We start from the raw sequence: 19,160 nt of genomic DNA, 5'->3' as shown, positions 1-19,160 counted from the left end.
TGTGTGCGAGTTACAACAAAATTAATGATAAAAAAAAACATATATAAATTCAACACGAAACATTTCTAGCTAAGTAGTTAGAAGTAAGTGTTATAGTTTCAAAATAAAAGTACTTTTATTTACTTCAATATTCCTTTCGAAAATTAAAATTTTTTTCCAAAAACGACCCTTTGAAAACTAAGATAAATGTTCGTTGTAACCTTTTCATTCTGCGTAACGAATTCAGCAGATGTTATCTATGGAAAATATTAGCTGCTGTCCAAATTTAATGCATAATATCATGTGTCTATACGTATTTCAGTTGTATCTGTTATAAATAAGATTTCTGGGCGATTTCCAACAAAAACGGCGATTGTACTCTTTTTGAGGCCAACAAACCGGCGGTGTTGATAAGTCACGTGAAATAAACTTATCTCTGTGAATCTTGTGGATTAATCAATATGTTTGAATGTGCCTCGATTATAAACTTAAATCTTGGTGTAAAGTTATATTCTTAGAGAGATTTCTCGCGGAGCCGCTAAATATTTCCACTTTTATATGAATTGATAAAAGTTGAAGTTTAATATATTTAATCGTCAATGCAAGATTGTTAAGCGTTAATAAAATAAATTAAAATAACAATAATATTTTCTCTTCTTAAAAAAATTACAAAAAAAAAGGATAAATAGATTCGACTAGAAACGCACATTGACGTAAACTTTCATAAATAAGTGCGACTTAAATCTCTTATAGCGCAACTGATGATAAGAATTTTTTCCTTGCATATAATTCATTTTGCGCAAGATAGTGCAACTGAACCGTACCTTTTTCCTGCGAGTTATTAACGATGACTATCTACTTGTCATGAAAAAAAAAGACCCGTACCGCCAATATAAACCTCGTGGTAGTCAGCTGACTATATGTATAATATTATCTTAGTATAAAAAAAAATATGTATGAACGTACAAAAAAAAAAAAAAACTATTATGTATAAATTATTCCCGTTCCCCTCCCCTACCCTCCCGCATTGGTCTCGTGGCGCTTTAGTGTTACATGAAACGCCGAGCGAAAGAAAATGGTATTCAAAACGGCGGTGACGACTAGATCCGTCACAACAACCTATATTATAGACGTTTGTTTTTTTTGTTTTCCACCATACTACGATCACCTTTGTGTTTGTGTGTTTGCGTTGTTGTATACATTAATAATTGTGTGTGTGTGTGTGTGTTTTCCTATTTTTCGTATCTCTTCGTCGTAAATCATTTTTAAGATAGTATTATTATTATTATTATATTTTTAATACCAATAAAATATGTAAGTATGTATGCATACACGGCGATATCGGCTTGACCCGAACTCGGTTCGACCTCTAAACGAGGTGGCAGCGGCGGCGGCGGCGGCCGTTCGTACGCCGGAAGATTGATACTTATTTAAATAGTAATATATTTCGTATGGTCAGTTTCCCAACAGCCACCGTGCGCGCACACGTTCAATACACGGCTGTATAGCGGACCGGCCAATAATAATTTTAAAAAAATAATAATAATATTTGCGACCGCGGTCGTTCGCCGAAAAGTTATTGCGCCCGCCGCCGCAGGGCCGACCTTCGTTTGTGTTGGTGTATGTGCTTATTATATTGTTCTGTTTTGCGTTGCTGTTCCTGTACCTACGGTGGGATAACGTTTTTCTCTGGGTTTTTGTTTTGTTCACTGGGAAATCTCACCCGCCTCCACCACCACCACCATCATTCGGGATAACAGGACAACAGGTAAATCGCCCTCCATCAATCACAAAAAAAAAAAAAAATTAACAATTGAAACCTAAATCTCGATACCGTTCGAATATTTGAGGCTCACATGAATGGCGTTTGAAAACAAAGCGCTGTAACAAAAAATTAACATTTTTTTTTTTTTAACCATATTGCATATACCGAACTCTCTATACACGTTTTCGGGTCCCGTCCGAGAAACTGTGCGTATAAGGTAAAATAATAGTATTAAAACATCATCGGCAGACGATTTAAAATATCGTCTAGGTTTTATTTTAACCGCAAACAGTATGTTTTGTGTGGGAGTCTACTGATAAAAAGCATTACGGTGATACCCTAACCTAACCTAACCTAATCGACGAAAAACCTGTTCCAGGTACTCCAGGTACCAACAGTATGCTGGAAATTATTCTAGATTTCATCCTCCTTCTAAAAAAAAATACATCAACTCATTAAATATGAAAAAATTGCGCTCTTAAAAATAATTATCGATGGTACCAAATATTTAAACTACGCTTGAATGTTCATTTGAGTAAGTGTCAGGATCGAATAAAATATTCAAACAACTATACGCCTACTTGTTGATTTAAAATAGAAGAGTTTTAAATGTCTACACTTAGGTAAAATAAACGTTTTCCAGAAAACATAGTTAAATGATACCACGTCAAGTATGTCGACTACCAAAAGTTTTTAAAAACTGTCAATTATATCCTGTTAAAAAGTTATTGTTCCATCAAAATTTTAATGTAGTCATCGAGAAATTACGCATAAATATTTAACATCACCTTTGAGTTCCCGATCAAACATTACTCAATTTATAATTAATATACATACACATTACATATCATAGTGCCTACACGGTAGTACATCCGCGGCAACATGTTTATTTCTTATAATATTACTTATTTATCATTGATTCAGTTTATTTCCTTTTTCAGATTAGAATTATGACTTTTAACACGATTGCACAACTCATTATTATCATAAACATATCATTTTTTTTTTAACAGCAATTAACTTCACATTGAAAAAGAACACTATAGGTAAACACCTTTTTTCCTTAACAAAATAATGTGATAGTACTTAATCAAAGCATCTCACGCATAATTATTTCAAAAATTAAACTTTTTTTTTGTAACAATACACTATTATATTGATGATATTAAATGATATACTCATAGTCGTACCTATAAAACTGTTTCGTACGAATGTTTTATTGGAAGCGGTTTTTTATATTTTTTTAAAGATATTAAATCAAATGTTGGTTTATATTGTTATGCTAAAAAAAAACCTGTTTTGTTTTATGGGAAGTCCAAAAAAACGAGACTATAATCCATATTTTTATAATACTCACAAATTATACTTTAAGGTATAGCAAACATTTAAATAAAATAAATTAGTATGTATTTATCTATTTTTAATAAAACTAAAATAATATGGTGTATATGTGCACCAGATTATGTTGTTGTTTTTAGGTATTATGTGATCATTATATAAATATTTTTAAAATAGAAATTGATTTGTAAGTATTACATCGTATGATCAAATATTTTTTGATACATTATTAAAAAAAAATGTATATTATTAATTAAAAATAGTTTATATACGTTTAAAATTATGTTTTAAATTTGTTCGAGCAAAAAAAAAGAACTCATATTGCAATAAACCTGATTTTTATTTAAATTTGTTAGAATTTTTTATTGTTGACTGTGTTAGGTTCTTTGAATAAGAGCACGGAATATATTTAAAAAGAAAAAAACTAACTGATACTAATCACAAAAAAAAAACTCCTATGTAAACCGTCTCAACAATCGTTCTTAATATCATATTTCGTTATCGATTGGCATTTATTATTAAATTTTTTTTTTTTGCAACAGAAAAATCGTGCATCGACTTGCCAAAAATACTAAAACCGCACAGTAGTTTATGAGTTAATTAGCTTAAAGTAGTAGTAGGGGATAAAAATAATAAAAAACGATTTTCTGTAATTAAAATAACTGTACATAGGTTTTTTTTGGGACTGGTGCGTTTCTCAGAGACAAATTAAATAACTTGTTCTACTAAATATTTGTAAGATTTTTTTTTTTTTAAATTAATTTTAAACTCATTTGTGTTTTAACCATCACGTTTTGTATTGTGGTATTTATAGCGTAAATGAGTATAAATTACTTAAAATAAAAAAAATCTTCAAAAGATACACTAGAACAAAAGTTATTTAATTTGACAAATCTTTGTGGGACACTCTGTATACTTGTAACCAGTTAAATAAATTTTTGTTGAAAAACAGAATAAATAAAAATAAAAAAATCCACACGTGTGACACGTTAATTATCAATTAAAACACAAGTCTTATATAATATTATTATGGCTGATCTATATTAATATCAATTGGCTTTGATAATTTTATTCTTGTTATCCATGTGGTTTTTGCTTTACATATATATACAAAGTCATAAACAATTATTGTTGGTGACATATTTTACGGAAGAAATCTGGATTATTGCGCGATTAAAATGTACGTGTAACAAAAAAAAAAAAAAAAAATGCTTAATGTATTTGTCTACATTATACTTTTACGCAGTTCTGATTGATGCTGAGGTAATATACTAATACCTAATGCGTAACAATAAAATCGAATAAAAATAATTGTACACTAGACAACCAGATATTTTCAAAAATGTGCGCATTTTTAACGTACAATATCGTCGCTAAGTACAACTCAAAAAGTTTTTCTTTAAAGAGCACATTAAATAGAAGAGACATTTTCATTAGTCGAGAAAAAATACTGTATTCGAAACGGATTTCATGATTAATGGCCATGTCTTGGTCGTCCAATCCGTCTTATGACAAAAACCACGCCATTTGTGCTTAGTATATCAAAATGTCTTTACCATAGACTGTATTTTGCACGTCGACCGACGATTTGTTAATTAAATTAATTACATTGGTATTATTAAATGATGGGTGCATAATTTGTTTGTTTGGCCTTCGAGATTGTTGTTGATAAATCCGATTATCTAACGTCAGGGAAGGAGTGCAAAGGGAATTACACTTCATCTAGGCCATTTAAAAATATTTAGCACACTAGATAAAAAAAAATAAATAAAGAATAAGCATAAGCAACTAAAATTTTTTTTTATTATTATATCTTAGCTTTATTAAAATTATATTTGCTTTATAATATTGAAGTCTAAATGTTTTTAAACATATGTCACAGATTTGCATTAAAATATTGTTTTTCAACGAATTCCGTTAGTTCACATCTACTTTTTTTATGTAAGTTCGTGTGGTTTAGTTGAGTTGAAATTTAAAGCATTTTTACTTTTTTATTTACGATATTGACAAATACCTAATAGATAAACTTCTGAATACCTAAAAAATACCACGCAGTTATTTTTAAACCCAATTGAAGTAGGATTAAAACAATTAAACTTATTTTCTTGCGAACATTTTATTGTAAAAATAAAATGTAATCATTTATTTAAAACAAATGGAAATTATAATGCAGAATTAAAAAAATACATTTTTAATTACAAAACATACAAGTTATCAAAATCATCATATTATAGGTACACGTGTATCGCGTATATAAGTTGAAATAATGCTAACCAGCAACAATTCAGTCACAAACCAGTTAACCGTCCAGGAAAATTATATTTTAGGTTTGCTCATCTCTTTCACGACAAGTTTGTTATAAACATTTTCGAAATAATATATTTGTAGTATAGATTTACTATAAAGGTACTACATTGAAATTAAAAAATAAGTGGATTTATTTATTTCTTTAAATATTTTACCATCACTGCCGTTTTTCAATAATATCAAAATGCAAATAATTTTGTTCAAAGAGAGTCAATTAAAGTGAGTTTTAATGTTATACATTATAAACAATATAATATTAATAAACCTAATTTAGAAAAAAATGATTGTGAAAATGTAATGATACATTTTATAATATAAAAGTAACGTGTAGGTATGTTATAACTATATTTATTTGTTTACACTTGTTTTAATTGTTATAAAAAATATGACAAGTCAACAATATAATGAGTTTAAAAATAAGGGAATTTTTCACGAATAAAAAATATACTATAACTATTATTAATTTTCCTTAACTAAATACCGGTTTAGTAAGTCCCAATAGTGTATATTTTTTGTGACAACCATTGTTGTTTTTTTAATTGCTCTTTGAGGCATATATATAGATGTAAACAATTTTTTTCTATTTCGGGGTCATAAGTATTTTTTTTTATTTATTCGCTAATTAAAGACAGCCATAATAAATTATCAGTCTTAATTATAAATGTAAGTGTTATTCAAAATAAATGGAAATGGAATAATTTTTTAACCATATTAATTCAATAGGTAGTAAAAACTGCATTTTTTGTTTTTCATTAAAAACGCATAAATTATAAATTATAAATATATATTTATACATCACACATTCTTATTTAATATGTATTTTACTTGAATAATATATACTAAATATATGCATATTACACGGACAACATTATATTTTATAAAGCTGTATATTTTTAATATTTCCACATCACAAATTGTTTGTGATTTAGTAATTATGAGGATCTATAAAACTTATCGCGTATTGTTAAAGTATAAGTGCTAAAGTGTTTGATGATTATCGCAATTTATTTACTTAAACGTACAAAAGCATTTTTCCTCTAAGTTTCACTTTTAGTATTGAGTTAAACAAGTTTAACTGGTTTAGGCCCTTCCATCCAAGCAACCTTCGTAATTAGATAAAGAGTAAAATCATACGTATTGGTTATAAATTATAATCACAACACAATAAAGAAAAAACTATACAATCTACAAATTCCGACCATTATGTTATTATTTTAAGAGTTCTGTGAAATTTATCAATATAAAATAATACTGGTCTTTGTTCTACGGGCTTCAATTAATATTTCTTATTTAAAAAATGAAACTATCAGCCTCAAACTTGAAAAAATATGTAAAGACTTCACCTCTTTTAAATACTCATTTACAATCCGGATTTCAATCTAGTTAACATTGAAACGTAACAATATTTATATGTTTAATGAATTTGACTAACTAAAATATAGTTATAATATTATTATGTAAATAAGAAAATTCAGTTTTTTGTATAAAAAAACTACATACAACTTGAAGTTATCTTGGCACTTCATTTTTTAGGTAAATAATGTAATTAAAATAAAATATGTTTGTTATGAAATGTTTACAAACCATTGTACGTAATTTAATATACTAAGAGGTACCGATTGCAAGATGTATTGTTTTAAATAAAACAATTATTAAAAACTCATCTACAAGTGATGTGAAGCATGACGAGCAGATATTATGCTTGTAGTAAGGATTATTATTTCAGGGGTTTATTTGTATATTATATAATATTACTTTGTTATTATTATAATCTACTAATAATATCTGTCCAAATTTAATCTCTGCGCATTTAAACTATGATGATCTATTTATTTATTCTTACAGCGTATCTATTTACTTGCGAGTATAATATAATTGTTTAACTTATTTGACATTTTATAGTTAGCCCGTAAAAGCCTAACGCACCGATATGGTCACAGAATATGTTCACTATATGAATATGGTCACAGAATATCGTCACCATATGGTCAATATGAAGTATTTAAAAACAATCTAATTCAGGCTTTTGAGTTGTAATTTACAACTACTGTCAGTCATTTAAAATAACTATATAGTACATTATGAGCTTCTTAACAAAATATTTGGTAGTCATAAGAGCAAGTTTATTCAATCATTTCATCGAACTTTAAGCAGCTGATTATAATATATTGTAGGTACCTTTTTAAAAATATTTATTTTTATTTTTTCATGCATTCGAAATTTTTATTGGAAATTCTAATGGCATAGTTCATTAAAAATAATTTGGATAATCCAACATTATGCAAACACAATTGTTTTATATAGTTTTGTGATCAATATACATATAAAATCAGCTTTGTTTATTTAACAAAACCAATACCGTGAATTCTGACTCTGAGAATAACCGTATATGATTGTATAAGTTGTGTTTCACCTTGTATAAATAACAATTATTACAAGTACTTGGTGTTATATATAAAAAAAGTGAAAACCGTAAATCGTATAAATGATGAATACTAAAAAATAAATAATAGGTAGGTAAAAAAATAAAACAGTTTAGATGGTGAATGGATGAGTGACATTATTTACTAAAATCTAGAGAAGATTATGGGGACATTAGCAACAGTGGCTTATTAAAATAATAATTTTTGTAGTATTAATTTCTAATTTTTTTTTTTGAAACTATTTTATTTTAAATTGTGTCCAAATTATTGTTGTTATACGACGCATTTTAATTATCCTAAAATATGTACCGTTCTAAGTGTTCAGTGCTTCGCCCCTCCCTTCAATTTAAAATCCACTGGAAAATAAACAACAATAGTTCTTTAAGTACTTCCCTTATTTTTGGTTTTTGCACACATTTACATATAAAAGACATAACAACTAAGAAATTAGAAGATTTAACAATTACATTATTATATAAAAGTTTATTAAAAAACTAACGATAATACAACGTGTACTGAAAATGTCGATGTTACAATAAATTTTTCAATACTCAAAGGTGAGCTCTGTAAAATTATAATTATGGTTAAATATAAAAATTATTATTGATTGTCATTGAAACGTAGTAAATTATTATATAGACGGCTAACGACTATGCATATTAAACAAATATGAGCGATAACGGGGATACAAATATTAACTCTGCTAAAAATAAAATAGTGATCACAAACATTGTAATTTTTATTTGATAGAATTGTCGATAATAAGCTCACGATGACAATAAAAATCTATAAATTCACGTGTCTTAAATAAGCAGAATTACAGTAAATCAAACATTTTTCAATCAATAAATTAAATACTTTGCGATTACACAAATACTGGTAGATTTGCGTTTATTCTGTTGTTCTTTATACATTATGCAGTCTAATTAGCCGAGATAATATTCAACGGACATTAAAATCTGAATAAATAACAACAAAGAAATAATAATAAAGAAAAAAAACTACAATTATTAATAGAATTAAATGAACGTGCTTTATGAAAAAATTAATAATTAACAATTATTATTAACAATTATCGTTTCGAGATTTGAACCAGCTTTTTGGAAAAATGCAAAAACTATTATTGACACTGACAAATTTAACAGGATATACTCACTTTTCACTTAAGCTTGAATTTTAATTACGTATTAAGTTCTATATCGGGTATTAATTAGTTTTAACGTCTGAGTTGTTGAATATAATTTTTTATTTATATTTCCTATATTAAAACTAAAAGGATACAATTTTGGAAGCTAAAACCCTAGTTTTATATATTTTCGGATTTAGTGCGGGGCATACTATAAAAGGTTGGGCGAAAGTTGTATAGCTCGTCTAGCAAAAAATAATATTTCACAGTACTCTTCTTCCTTGTAAGTGGAAGTATAATACTTGATGAACGACTGTGTGTGTGGTTATAATAGCACAGATTCACGCCAGGGCGTTTTTAATAAAAGTGACTCATCAATTAACTGAGTATTATCCGCATAAAAAAAAACATACATGATATATTATAATCATAGTCATAAGATAAATGGCCTTTCTAACTAGTAAAGTCTACTCTACAGTTTTATTATTTTCAAACTATTTCAATTTTAAAAGTTATTACAAACCTTTTTGAAAAAAGTTGTATACAACTTTTTATAAACATTTTTGATTTCGTAAAATAAAGGAAAAATATAACATCTTTTGTAAAAAAGTAAAAAAAATATTCATTTTATTATTATTTATTCATTTATTCGTACGACATTATAATGAACGACAGCACTAAATTAAATTCCTTATTAGGTAACAGATTAAATTATTATTATAGCATAAATGAGCATTTTAAGGTTTAAGCAAAAATATCATATTAAGTATCACAATAAATTGAATTAAACTAAATATCAACATCCAGAGAATCCAACCAGGCCACTGCCTCTGGGGTTACTTTGGTGAAGTCCTCCAAATCACTGTCCTATCTCCTTAGTTGGCTGTCCAAATTTAAGTGTTACATCGACTGTACACTGAGTCGCAATCGCACTCCGGGTTCTCTCTAAACTTCCATTTGTACATGCGTTGGAAGTTTAGAGAGAGCCCGGATTTTATCATTTACTATTGTCTATTATGCGTGAACATAGCATATTTGATTTTAATTAAAATGTATCATATTTAAACACATATTTTTCAAAATTGTTTTGTAATTAAGAAAAGTTACATTCTTACCGATTGGGTTATTTGGATTTTTACAATTGGTGATTTGATCTATAATTTATATTACATATTAATTTAATTTATACGAATTATTGCCTATTTAAAATTAGCTTAAATTTATTTTTTATCTGTTTTAGCTAAAAATTAACCTATAGGTAATTGATTTTATGTTCCTTTTTTTTTCTCCTTTCAGAAATTTAAGGTCTGCCATTATAAATTAATTATAAAAAATACGTCGTAGGTTATACATTGTATAACAATGTATAATTATTTATAAAATAATATTGCTTCCCGTGTTAAAAATAATTCAATTAGTTTTCTGAAAAAAACATAAGGGAAGGTAAAGAAAAAATAACCGAAATACATAAATTCATTAAACGTTTATAAGAAAGTAAAATACACTAATTAGTTGCATTTTTATTAAAGTGTTATTAATAAAAACCGGATACTTCTCGATCATTCAGGTATAATTATAACCATAAATATTAATATTAAAAGTTATCAAGTCATTAATCTTATTCAAATAAATCAAATATTTTGTATTAAAAAAAGGCAAACTTTGGATTTATTTTATAGTAAATATAAATCTGTGGCTTGGGTCTAAAAGAGCCAATTTCACTTTTTGGAACATTCGGAAAATGAGCTTTGAAGTTTTTATTTTCCTTTAGGCTTTATACTCATGTTTTTACCTAACTCTTCATAAGTAATTCATTTTTTGGCCTCAAAGTGTGATTTTTTTTTATATTTTATTATATAAAGGATGTTTCAAATTTTGCATTTAGTAGACTAACTCGTTTATGCCCAAAATTGACATTGGTCCTTTTAGACCCAAGCCACAGAAATATAGTATTATAATATAGCTCTTCTTGTAATATTTCATCATTTACGGTTTATTTATAAAAAAAAGTATAACGACTACATAATCAAGAAACCTACAGAATTCGACTCAAAATTGAAAACAAAACATACAGTTTGGGCTACCTAAAGAAGAAAACGTTTCTACATGTTATAAATATAATTTGTATATAAAACCAGTAAAATCATAGCAATTATAAAGTTGTACACACATAATATTAGTACTCATCATTATTGATAAATTACTTGGCGAGGACATTTTTACAGAAATGTATAATAGTGTTAGATTTAGCAATTTGTAATTTTTATTGAATTGTTTTGCATCATCCTATTCCTATTGTGGTTGCTTGTAAAATCTCATTTTTTTTTTCACTTTGTAATCAGGCATAAATGTTGTTTTGGATGTTTAATACTTCTTTTTTTTGTGTTGTTTATTGCATGGATGTATTTACTACATGTCTGAATTGTAATGTTTGTTTTGTAATAATCACATTAGTTCTCAGAACTTTCAATGAATTACGACCTTTTATCTGCTGTTATCGATTGAATCAAAATACCATATGTTTTTTATGAAAATATATTGACCCAATCTCTAAATTATATATATGCATACATAATATATATTCAGATCCTTATCTTACTTTAAGTACTTCTTTGCGATTTTATTTATTTGATTCGTATGAAAAATTAAAATTTTTATTTAAAAATTCTAACTTGAAAACTAATCAAAATGTTTGCAATTCAAAATATGATCCCTAAAACTGAAATATGACACTTAAAAATCAAATTATTTTATTAACTGGCTTCAAAATTAATTTAATATTTTTGACAACAACACATATTTTATAAACCATAGCTTCCGACTAATACTTTAGTCTTCATGTTATCTAGTTTTACACTGAATACAATCTCTCATGTTTATAAAATTCTATGTGTAGTTATAGTCAATTCACCGAGGGAAAAACTCTACTTTAAAAGGCCTAAGCAATTGAACCGAAGTAAATTGTAAATTATACTTACGCGAAACTATTGCGTTGTTTTGATATTTTTTAATATTTGATGTATTTAGATTGAAACTAGTTATTTTAGACTGAATATCTCGAAGTTGTCGGATATTTGTACGAAGAAGAACAATAAAAAAAAAACCAGATCCACGATTCCAAACTCAAAATAGATCGTTTACAATTTAATATACCTGAATTTTGTTGAAATTTTTTTCATGTATACAGAGTGAAAAAATTAACGTAAGACACGTTACTTTTTTTTAAATACAAGAGTGATTTTGTAGTTTTTTTTTTTTTAGAAACATTTTTAAACATTTCTTTTTTTTTTAAAAATTATGTTATAAAATATTATTGTTAGTCTTTATGCTATCGTCAATCGACCAGTCAAAATGTTTAGTAGCTTATTCTCAACACAGCTGTACACCGTTTTTATATGAAACGGTAGACCTTTTATTTACATCAGGGGTGTTTATACGTCATACATATATACAGCGCGGACTAGGTGCTAAACGCATGTGCGCAAGATAATAAGCCGAATCTACGGATGTGGTGACGAGCAACAGGACAACCGCCGTACTTGGCTGCAATCGGCGAATCGAGCATAACGTCTGTTTGCATATTATCTGTTATTGAGATACGACTTTTATCAGATTCGCGGACGTATTTAATAGTAATATTCGATAAAAATTATAGTTCGGGGTTATCGTTTTCGTCGTATAAACTTCATCAAAGGGTTTAAAAGCGAACAATCAGTTAGTTGAGACAATTCGTACAGGTTGGTTTCATTTTTCATACACTAGCATTAGCAACACACTAGAATATTATAACAGTAGTGCTTATTTCGAAAGATAATATTATTTTCTATTTCATTAGCTACAGTTAGTCAAAATAAGAGTACCTATTTAAACAACGCATGGTGGAAAATTCATATCTTTTCAGCTTTACATCGAAGTTAATCATAAAAATTACATATGGATTGGTGAAAACCAAAAGAGTATAAGTAACTTTTACAAAGTTTTATAGGAGAGCAAAATGAAAATTATAATTTAAATGTTTTATCATGGTCGATGTTCACTAGTTGTCTTCGATGTTTCTTTCAAAACTAATAAAAAAGTGTTAAATCGCATATTTTTATTTTATTTTTAACAATTATACGTTAAGTTAGCTTACTTATAATAACATCTATATTTTGAAATTATTACAAAAATTAATATCATTAGTTACATAGGTAAATAAACTTAAAAATTAACGTAAAATAAATAAAGATATATATTTTTCATTGAGCGCTTCGATTAACAAGTCCCAAAACTGTTATACGGATCGTTTACATAAAAACAAAAATATATAAATACATTTAAAAACATGATTTTCTAAAAAATAGTGAGCTCAAAAGTAAAAAATAATTTTACTACAAGAACAATAATTTACCAATCAACTGTAGCACATTTTATTTAAAATGACAATTACTTTGAAAACAACCGAAAATTAACTACAGTTTTTGAATAATGTTTAACATCTTTAATTGTTGACTAAAAAGAAAAGCGTAGGCCCTATTTAATTAAGTCCCTAATACATTTATCAGATACAATTACAGATAATGTTTCATATTGTAAGTTTTTGTGTAATTTTAATTTGGTTCAATTTTAGTGTGTGACACATACATTTCATAATACTTAACTCAATGAATTTGGACTTTGTTGAATAGCTTTTCTTTGTTAATTTTCGGTTGTTTTCAAAGTAATTGACATTTAAAAAAAAATGTGCTACAGTTGATAGGTAAATTGTTCTTGTAGTAAAATTATTTTTTAATTTTTAGTTCACTTTTTAACTATTTTTTAGAAAAGCGTGTTTTTAAAAAAGTTATTTTAAATTAAATTTTTACTTTTTAGTCCTATTAAAGGTACTTAATAATTGTGAATAGATTACTAAATTAATTTTGCAAGATACCCGTGCAAAACGTATGCACGTGTTAGCGAGTTAAAGAAAAGCATGTAATAATAAAATACACAAAAGAGAATTGTCATAATTTAAAAACCATTACAGTGCAGAATTTTTACGTGTAAACAAATGTTTTATTTGTTTAAAACGGACATAATATGTTAAATGATATCTTTGTTATATTTGAGGAGAGGGGCGTGGTGATCGCTGCCTTCCCATTGAGCTGAGTTTTTTTAAATATTTGTAATGCATATATTTAAATAATTATGCTTAAAAGTTAATATTGTGTTTTACTTTAATAGAACACGCGCTTGATGAGTAAACATCAATTAATGAAAAAATATAATTGAAAGTGATTAATTAACCCTGGTTATGACGTATAACAAGTATAAGAAATGTTTAAAACTCACCCTCTTCCTTTGGTCGGTTTTTGGATACAATAACGAATGATATATTACGCTCTTAGAGTTAAAAACCAAGACATAACCTTTATAATATTATGCTTTTTCTTTACATACACCTTGGACTTTAAGCGTTATAATTTTTCCAATTTATATTATAATGGCTTAAAAATATAAGACTATAAAAAAAAAATTAACAAATATTATTTAAGCTGCCTAAATTTAACTGCAATATAAAATATGTTTTTATAAACTTATTAAAGCCTTAAAAAACTATTAGTGATAAAAAATGTCGCCTAAAGAGATGATTTAAATATATATGAAACAAAATTAAATTATGAAATGTTTTAACCACGTATTCAACGGTGGGCAGTTGTTTAAAGATATAATAAAATTAGAAGCAGTAAATTATTGTTATTCATTTATCTTGATTTAAACCCGTAGTTAGGAGAATGTAGAAACGCTAAAAAATAGTTTTTAAAGTCTCAAGGCCCATTTATTTAATTTGTTTATTATAACAAGAATGACATTTTTTAAATTGTTTTACTGCTTAAAAACAAGCTTTGAATAACTACTTAACAATTTTAAATGAATTCAAACTGCGTTAAAGCGGAAGTGTTGCGGTTAAACGCACGCAGATAATAATATTTCACTGTACTTTTTTCTTACCCAAAAAAAATGATTATCCCTTATAAGATTTTATATGTATATTACCACCCTTTAAACAGTATTAATGCGACCAAAAAATTCGAATTTGCACAAAGACCCTCATGAAAATCTCTTAAATACTTATTTTAGATACAATTAGTAGATATCGCATATGCACAACAATAGTGACACAACTAAAAAAAACATGAATTTCCGGTAGCCTAAAAAATTAAGACTATTCATTGAATAGACACATTATCACATGTCAAGATTCTGGTGATCAAGGTGAAGGCTGAAAGTTGAGCATTATTTAAACTCATTAATTATTCAAAAGCTGATTATTTTTCATACATTATTGGTCTATTTATGGATATTAGCTATTATTAATTAGCACAATATAATTTTGCCATTTCAAAAATCATTTGTTTTTGTAATAAATAAATACATAATTAATTTTCATGAAAAAATATAATTATAAACACTGCTGAAGGTGTTCATAATAATTGTATCTCATAATAATAATAAAAAAAAAATGTTAATCGTTTTAGACCATAACAGTTGAAATAGGTAATCAATTTCAAACAAAATAATTAATTTTTTTTTAATTATAATTACAACTAATGCGGTATGATTTTTTAATTTTATTCAACAGACAGCTGCATTTGGCGGTTAGAAATTTAGGGATCTAGAAATGTCAAAAGAAAAGAGTTAACTTAAGCAGGCTAATACAAAAAAAATGCTTGACGAATATATTCTTGTTCATTCTCGTATTATTTTTTAACGTAAAAATATTTAATTGCAAATGTTTTTGAATTGTTATACGTTATTATTTATGGTAGCATCTTGACATTTTTAGGCTTGACATAAAATATAAGCCACTTAGGCCCCCTTCCTAGCTCCTCTGGGTCATGGTCGGTGTACATTATACACACATAGCTGAAGATGAGCCTCTTTAATGAAAATACTGTGTAATGAGCTGTAAAGTTATTGACGTAGTGAGGTGTAATTGGATTGACGGCGATAAACACATTTAATATCGTTTTAACATGTTTGAAAATGTCAACAACTTTTTAATTTATTTCCAAAATATTTTAAATAATGGTCAAAACTGCTGTGGATTTTTAATTTGCTGTTGAAAAATAAATAATTTAAACCTAGTACGGTAACAGAAATGTATTAATTACAATGCAGGGTAGAATTTTTTTCTTCTAGTAAATCCTATAAAAATTAAAAGTGATTTTACATGGCAGTACAATATAAATTATTGTAATAGTAAATTACTAAATTATATTTTATTTTGTATTTCATTTATATTTGTATTTTGGTACTATACAGATAGAGTTTTCTATATTTAATGGCTACAGACGTCGTCATAGTAGTTTGATACCAAGAGTAGTTATTAAATTAAAGGCTAACGTTCAATCATTTACTCTCTTGTTAAAGCACTTGTATACTTTTTGAAGTACTACGTAGTCGTATGTAATTACATTTTGCATGTATAGCTAAAAATAGTAGGTACCAAGATCTAATAGAAACGAGTTTTAAATTATTATAATACCTTATTTATTTTTTCGTTGATGATGGCTATCTGTCATGTAAATATTTATGTACTTCACCAATCCTGTATGCCTATATAGTAGTCTAAAACTTAAAAAATTACAATGAATCGTAAGCACTTGTATGTAGGTAGGCACGAGCGCAACAGTCATCGTTATAAAATGACAATGCATTGACAAGTGCATTAGTATTGTATAAATCTATTAAAAAAACACTATATAAACTAAAAAAAAAAATAATTAGCGTGGGATTTAATCAAATTATATTTTTGTGTTAACAAAGGATACTTATCTGACTATCGATAGAATAGAGAACATAAGTATGAATACACTTAAAAATAATAAGCTAAATATTAAGTTCGGTATTGAAAAAAAAAATCACAACAATATGAAAGAAAATCTAATTTACCTATTACTTTTTTTTTACAATTGTAAAATATTTGTTATTAATAATACATTTTTTACAATTGTAAAATATTTGTTATTAATAATAAATTATAGCTTCTGAGATCTGTCAATACTTCAATGACAATTCAAATCGTTGAGAAAATTATAGTCAACAAAACGTACACGTGTCTTATAATATGCCTCCGAACAATATAATACGTACTTGAATAATTAATGAATTATTTAAATTTAGTTTGTAGTGGATTCGCTATAATACTTGAATTTTTTCAATAGGACACAGCGAGTAACATAAACTATATTAGAAGGTGGACAATAATGGTACGATTAAGAATAAAAAATAATGCTCACAAACACAATAGTAAACTACAAATTAATTTGTAACAGAGTAAACGTTAGTTGTGCGCTTTATAAAAGTTATCGGGGCACTTATTGGCACTAAATTAGCTAGTTTACAGCTGCTGTGTGGAAAAAAGTAGATAAGTAATCGTATTTCGTGGGGGAAAAAATGGAGGCGAACAAGGTTAGCGAGTTATTTTTAAAAAAAGTTTCTGTTAGTTAAGTAGGTAATGTACTCGCTGTCTTATAAACGATACATAATGTGGAAACTTAATTCTTTAGTAGAACGGTATTATACCCCGTATTTATTTAGAGTTTCGGTATAGGCATTTATTTTTTAAAAATATTAATATTTAAAAAATAATTATATGCATTTATACGTTTTATGAGTACAGCAGCTAGTATTTTTGATTTAGTAGTTAACTTGTTTTATCTGTCTTGACAACGTTTTTCACTATCTAACCTTTAAGTTTCCGGTTTTAGAGCGAAAATATACCTACTATATAATGGAAAAAGGATGACTGTTTTAAGACAATGACGTATCTGTTTTGTAGTTATTCATTATTTGTTTTAATACGAAGCATGGAATTGAGGCATTTACTATATTTTTATAATACAAATTCGCCATTGTCTTTGGAAACTTGGAAGTCGATTTTTTTTATTCACTCGATGATTCGAATGAAACGTAGAAATTGGGTGTAGTTGAGTTTTTGAGCTGTAAAAATGGCAGTGTAATAATTACCTTTTTAAACAATAAGTAGGTATTCACGGAATTAATACATTTTGATAATTTTGACTTAGTTCATCATACAAAATAAAACCTGAAATAGATGCCAATTGCTAGTTAAGGTATTAATAAAATAATAAACAAAAAAACCGGAGATAAAAATTATAAATATTATACATTTTTTGTTTATTAATTTACCTAAAAGTATAAAAAGTAAGAATAACTATTTTTCAAATTGATAAAACTTAAAGGGTTTAATGGTGACACAGATGACACCCCAGTTGCTGTTTATCTTCAGTTCGACCTTTTAAATCACTCGGCAATTAACATAATATATTAACTGTTCACAAACTGAATCAAAACTCGAACCGAACCAACTAAATAAAAACCCATTAAGCCTTTCAATCTCTGGTGTAGAACAAAAAACGCTTAATTATTTTAAAAGAAATTTATCAATATCGCATTTGATGTATTATTTGTCATTTACGTGAAGTCGCATATATTACAATGTTATGCGTTTCTAACTGGAATTTCTATTTTCTATTTCAGATAATGAGATTAAAGGGAACTCAATGCCAAAAATGAAACAAGACGGATTGACGAAAATCGGTTGGTCGTGATTGGTGTCTTATTGTTAGTGGAAATTGACTTTTGTAGTTGCTTCCTTCAAGGCAGGGGATGGGTTCGAGTGGCGGACCTCCTCTGGTTCTTACTTATTCCGGTGTGAAATCTGATAACGACTCCAATACCACTGTGTACAACGAAACCAGTCTACCATACGACTTGCGTTTCAACGATGGTCACATGCTGGCGATAATTACTTACAGCATATTGATGGTGATTTCGGCAATTGGCAACATAACCGTCCTCACTATTATATTGAAACGCAAGCGAAAGGCCGGCACCAGGATACACGCTATGCTTATGCATTTGGCCATCGCCGATCTCATTGTAAGTTACAACATATTTTATTTATAGTATTTAAGTACCTTCCGGGTACGATTTCTGACCTATACCTACCTGACTTGCTACATGAAGAAATCGGCCATAAAATGTCATAGTTGGTAATTATTATAATATTACTTGCAGAACTTTCTACTTTCCTATCGTTTATTTATGTCAGTAAATAAAACATCTTTTGTTTATGAAAGAGGGTTACAAAATAGGGGTGTGACTAGAATTCGGATTTAAGTTTAAACTTAACAAACTATCTAGATGTTCAAATTTTATTTTCTCAACCCAAGAA

General features: G+C 27.3%; 1 protein-coding gene across 3 annotated transcripts in view; it reads left to right on the top strand.

The window, feature by feature from the left end:
* The first annotated feature begins 1,429 nt into the window (after positions 1-1,429).
* Positions 1,430-19,160, top strand: part of LOC126840183 (adipokinetic hormone/corazonin-related peptide receptor variant I) — a 48,046-nt gene continuing 30,315 nt past the window's right edge. For 2 of the 3 annotated variants that reach the window (XM_050575764.1, XM_050575766.1), the window contains exons 1-2: positions 1,430-1,747; positions 18,464-18,865. In XM_050575764.1, coding sequence (XP_050431721.1) covers positions 18,593-18,865 — 273 coding nt within the window. In that variant the 5' untranslated portion in view covers positions 1,430-1,747; positions 18,464-18,592. Of the gene's footprint in view, positions 1,748-12,518; positions 12,676-18,463; positions 18,866-19,160 lie in introns of those variants that run through there. The other variant, XM_050575765.1, reaches the window with a different exon arrangement.

This window comes from Adelges cooleyi, unplaced genomic scaffold (genome assembly GCF_023614345.1).
Source record: "Adelges cooleyi isolate 19-005CV unplaced genomic scaffold, UGA_ACOO_1.1 ACOO_flye_CR_arks_rails_tigmint_CR_PRNA_376, whole genome shotgun sequence".
Taxonomy (NCBI): domain Eukaryota; kingdom Metazoa; phylum Arthropoda; class Insecta; order Hemiptera; family Adelgidae; genus Adelges; species Adelges cooleyi.
This window is presented reverse-complemented; position numbering and strand designations above follow the sequence as displayed.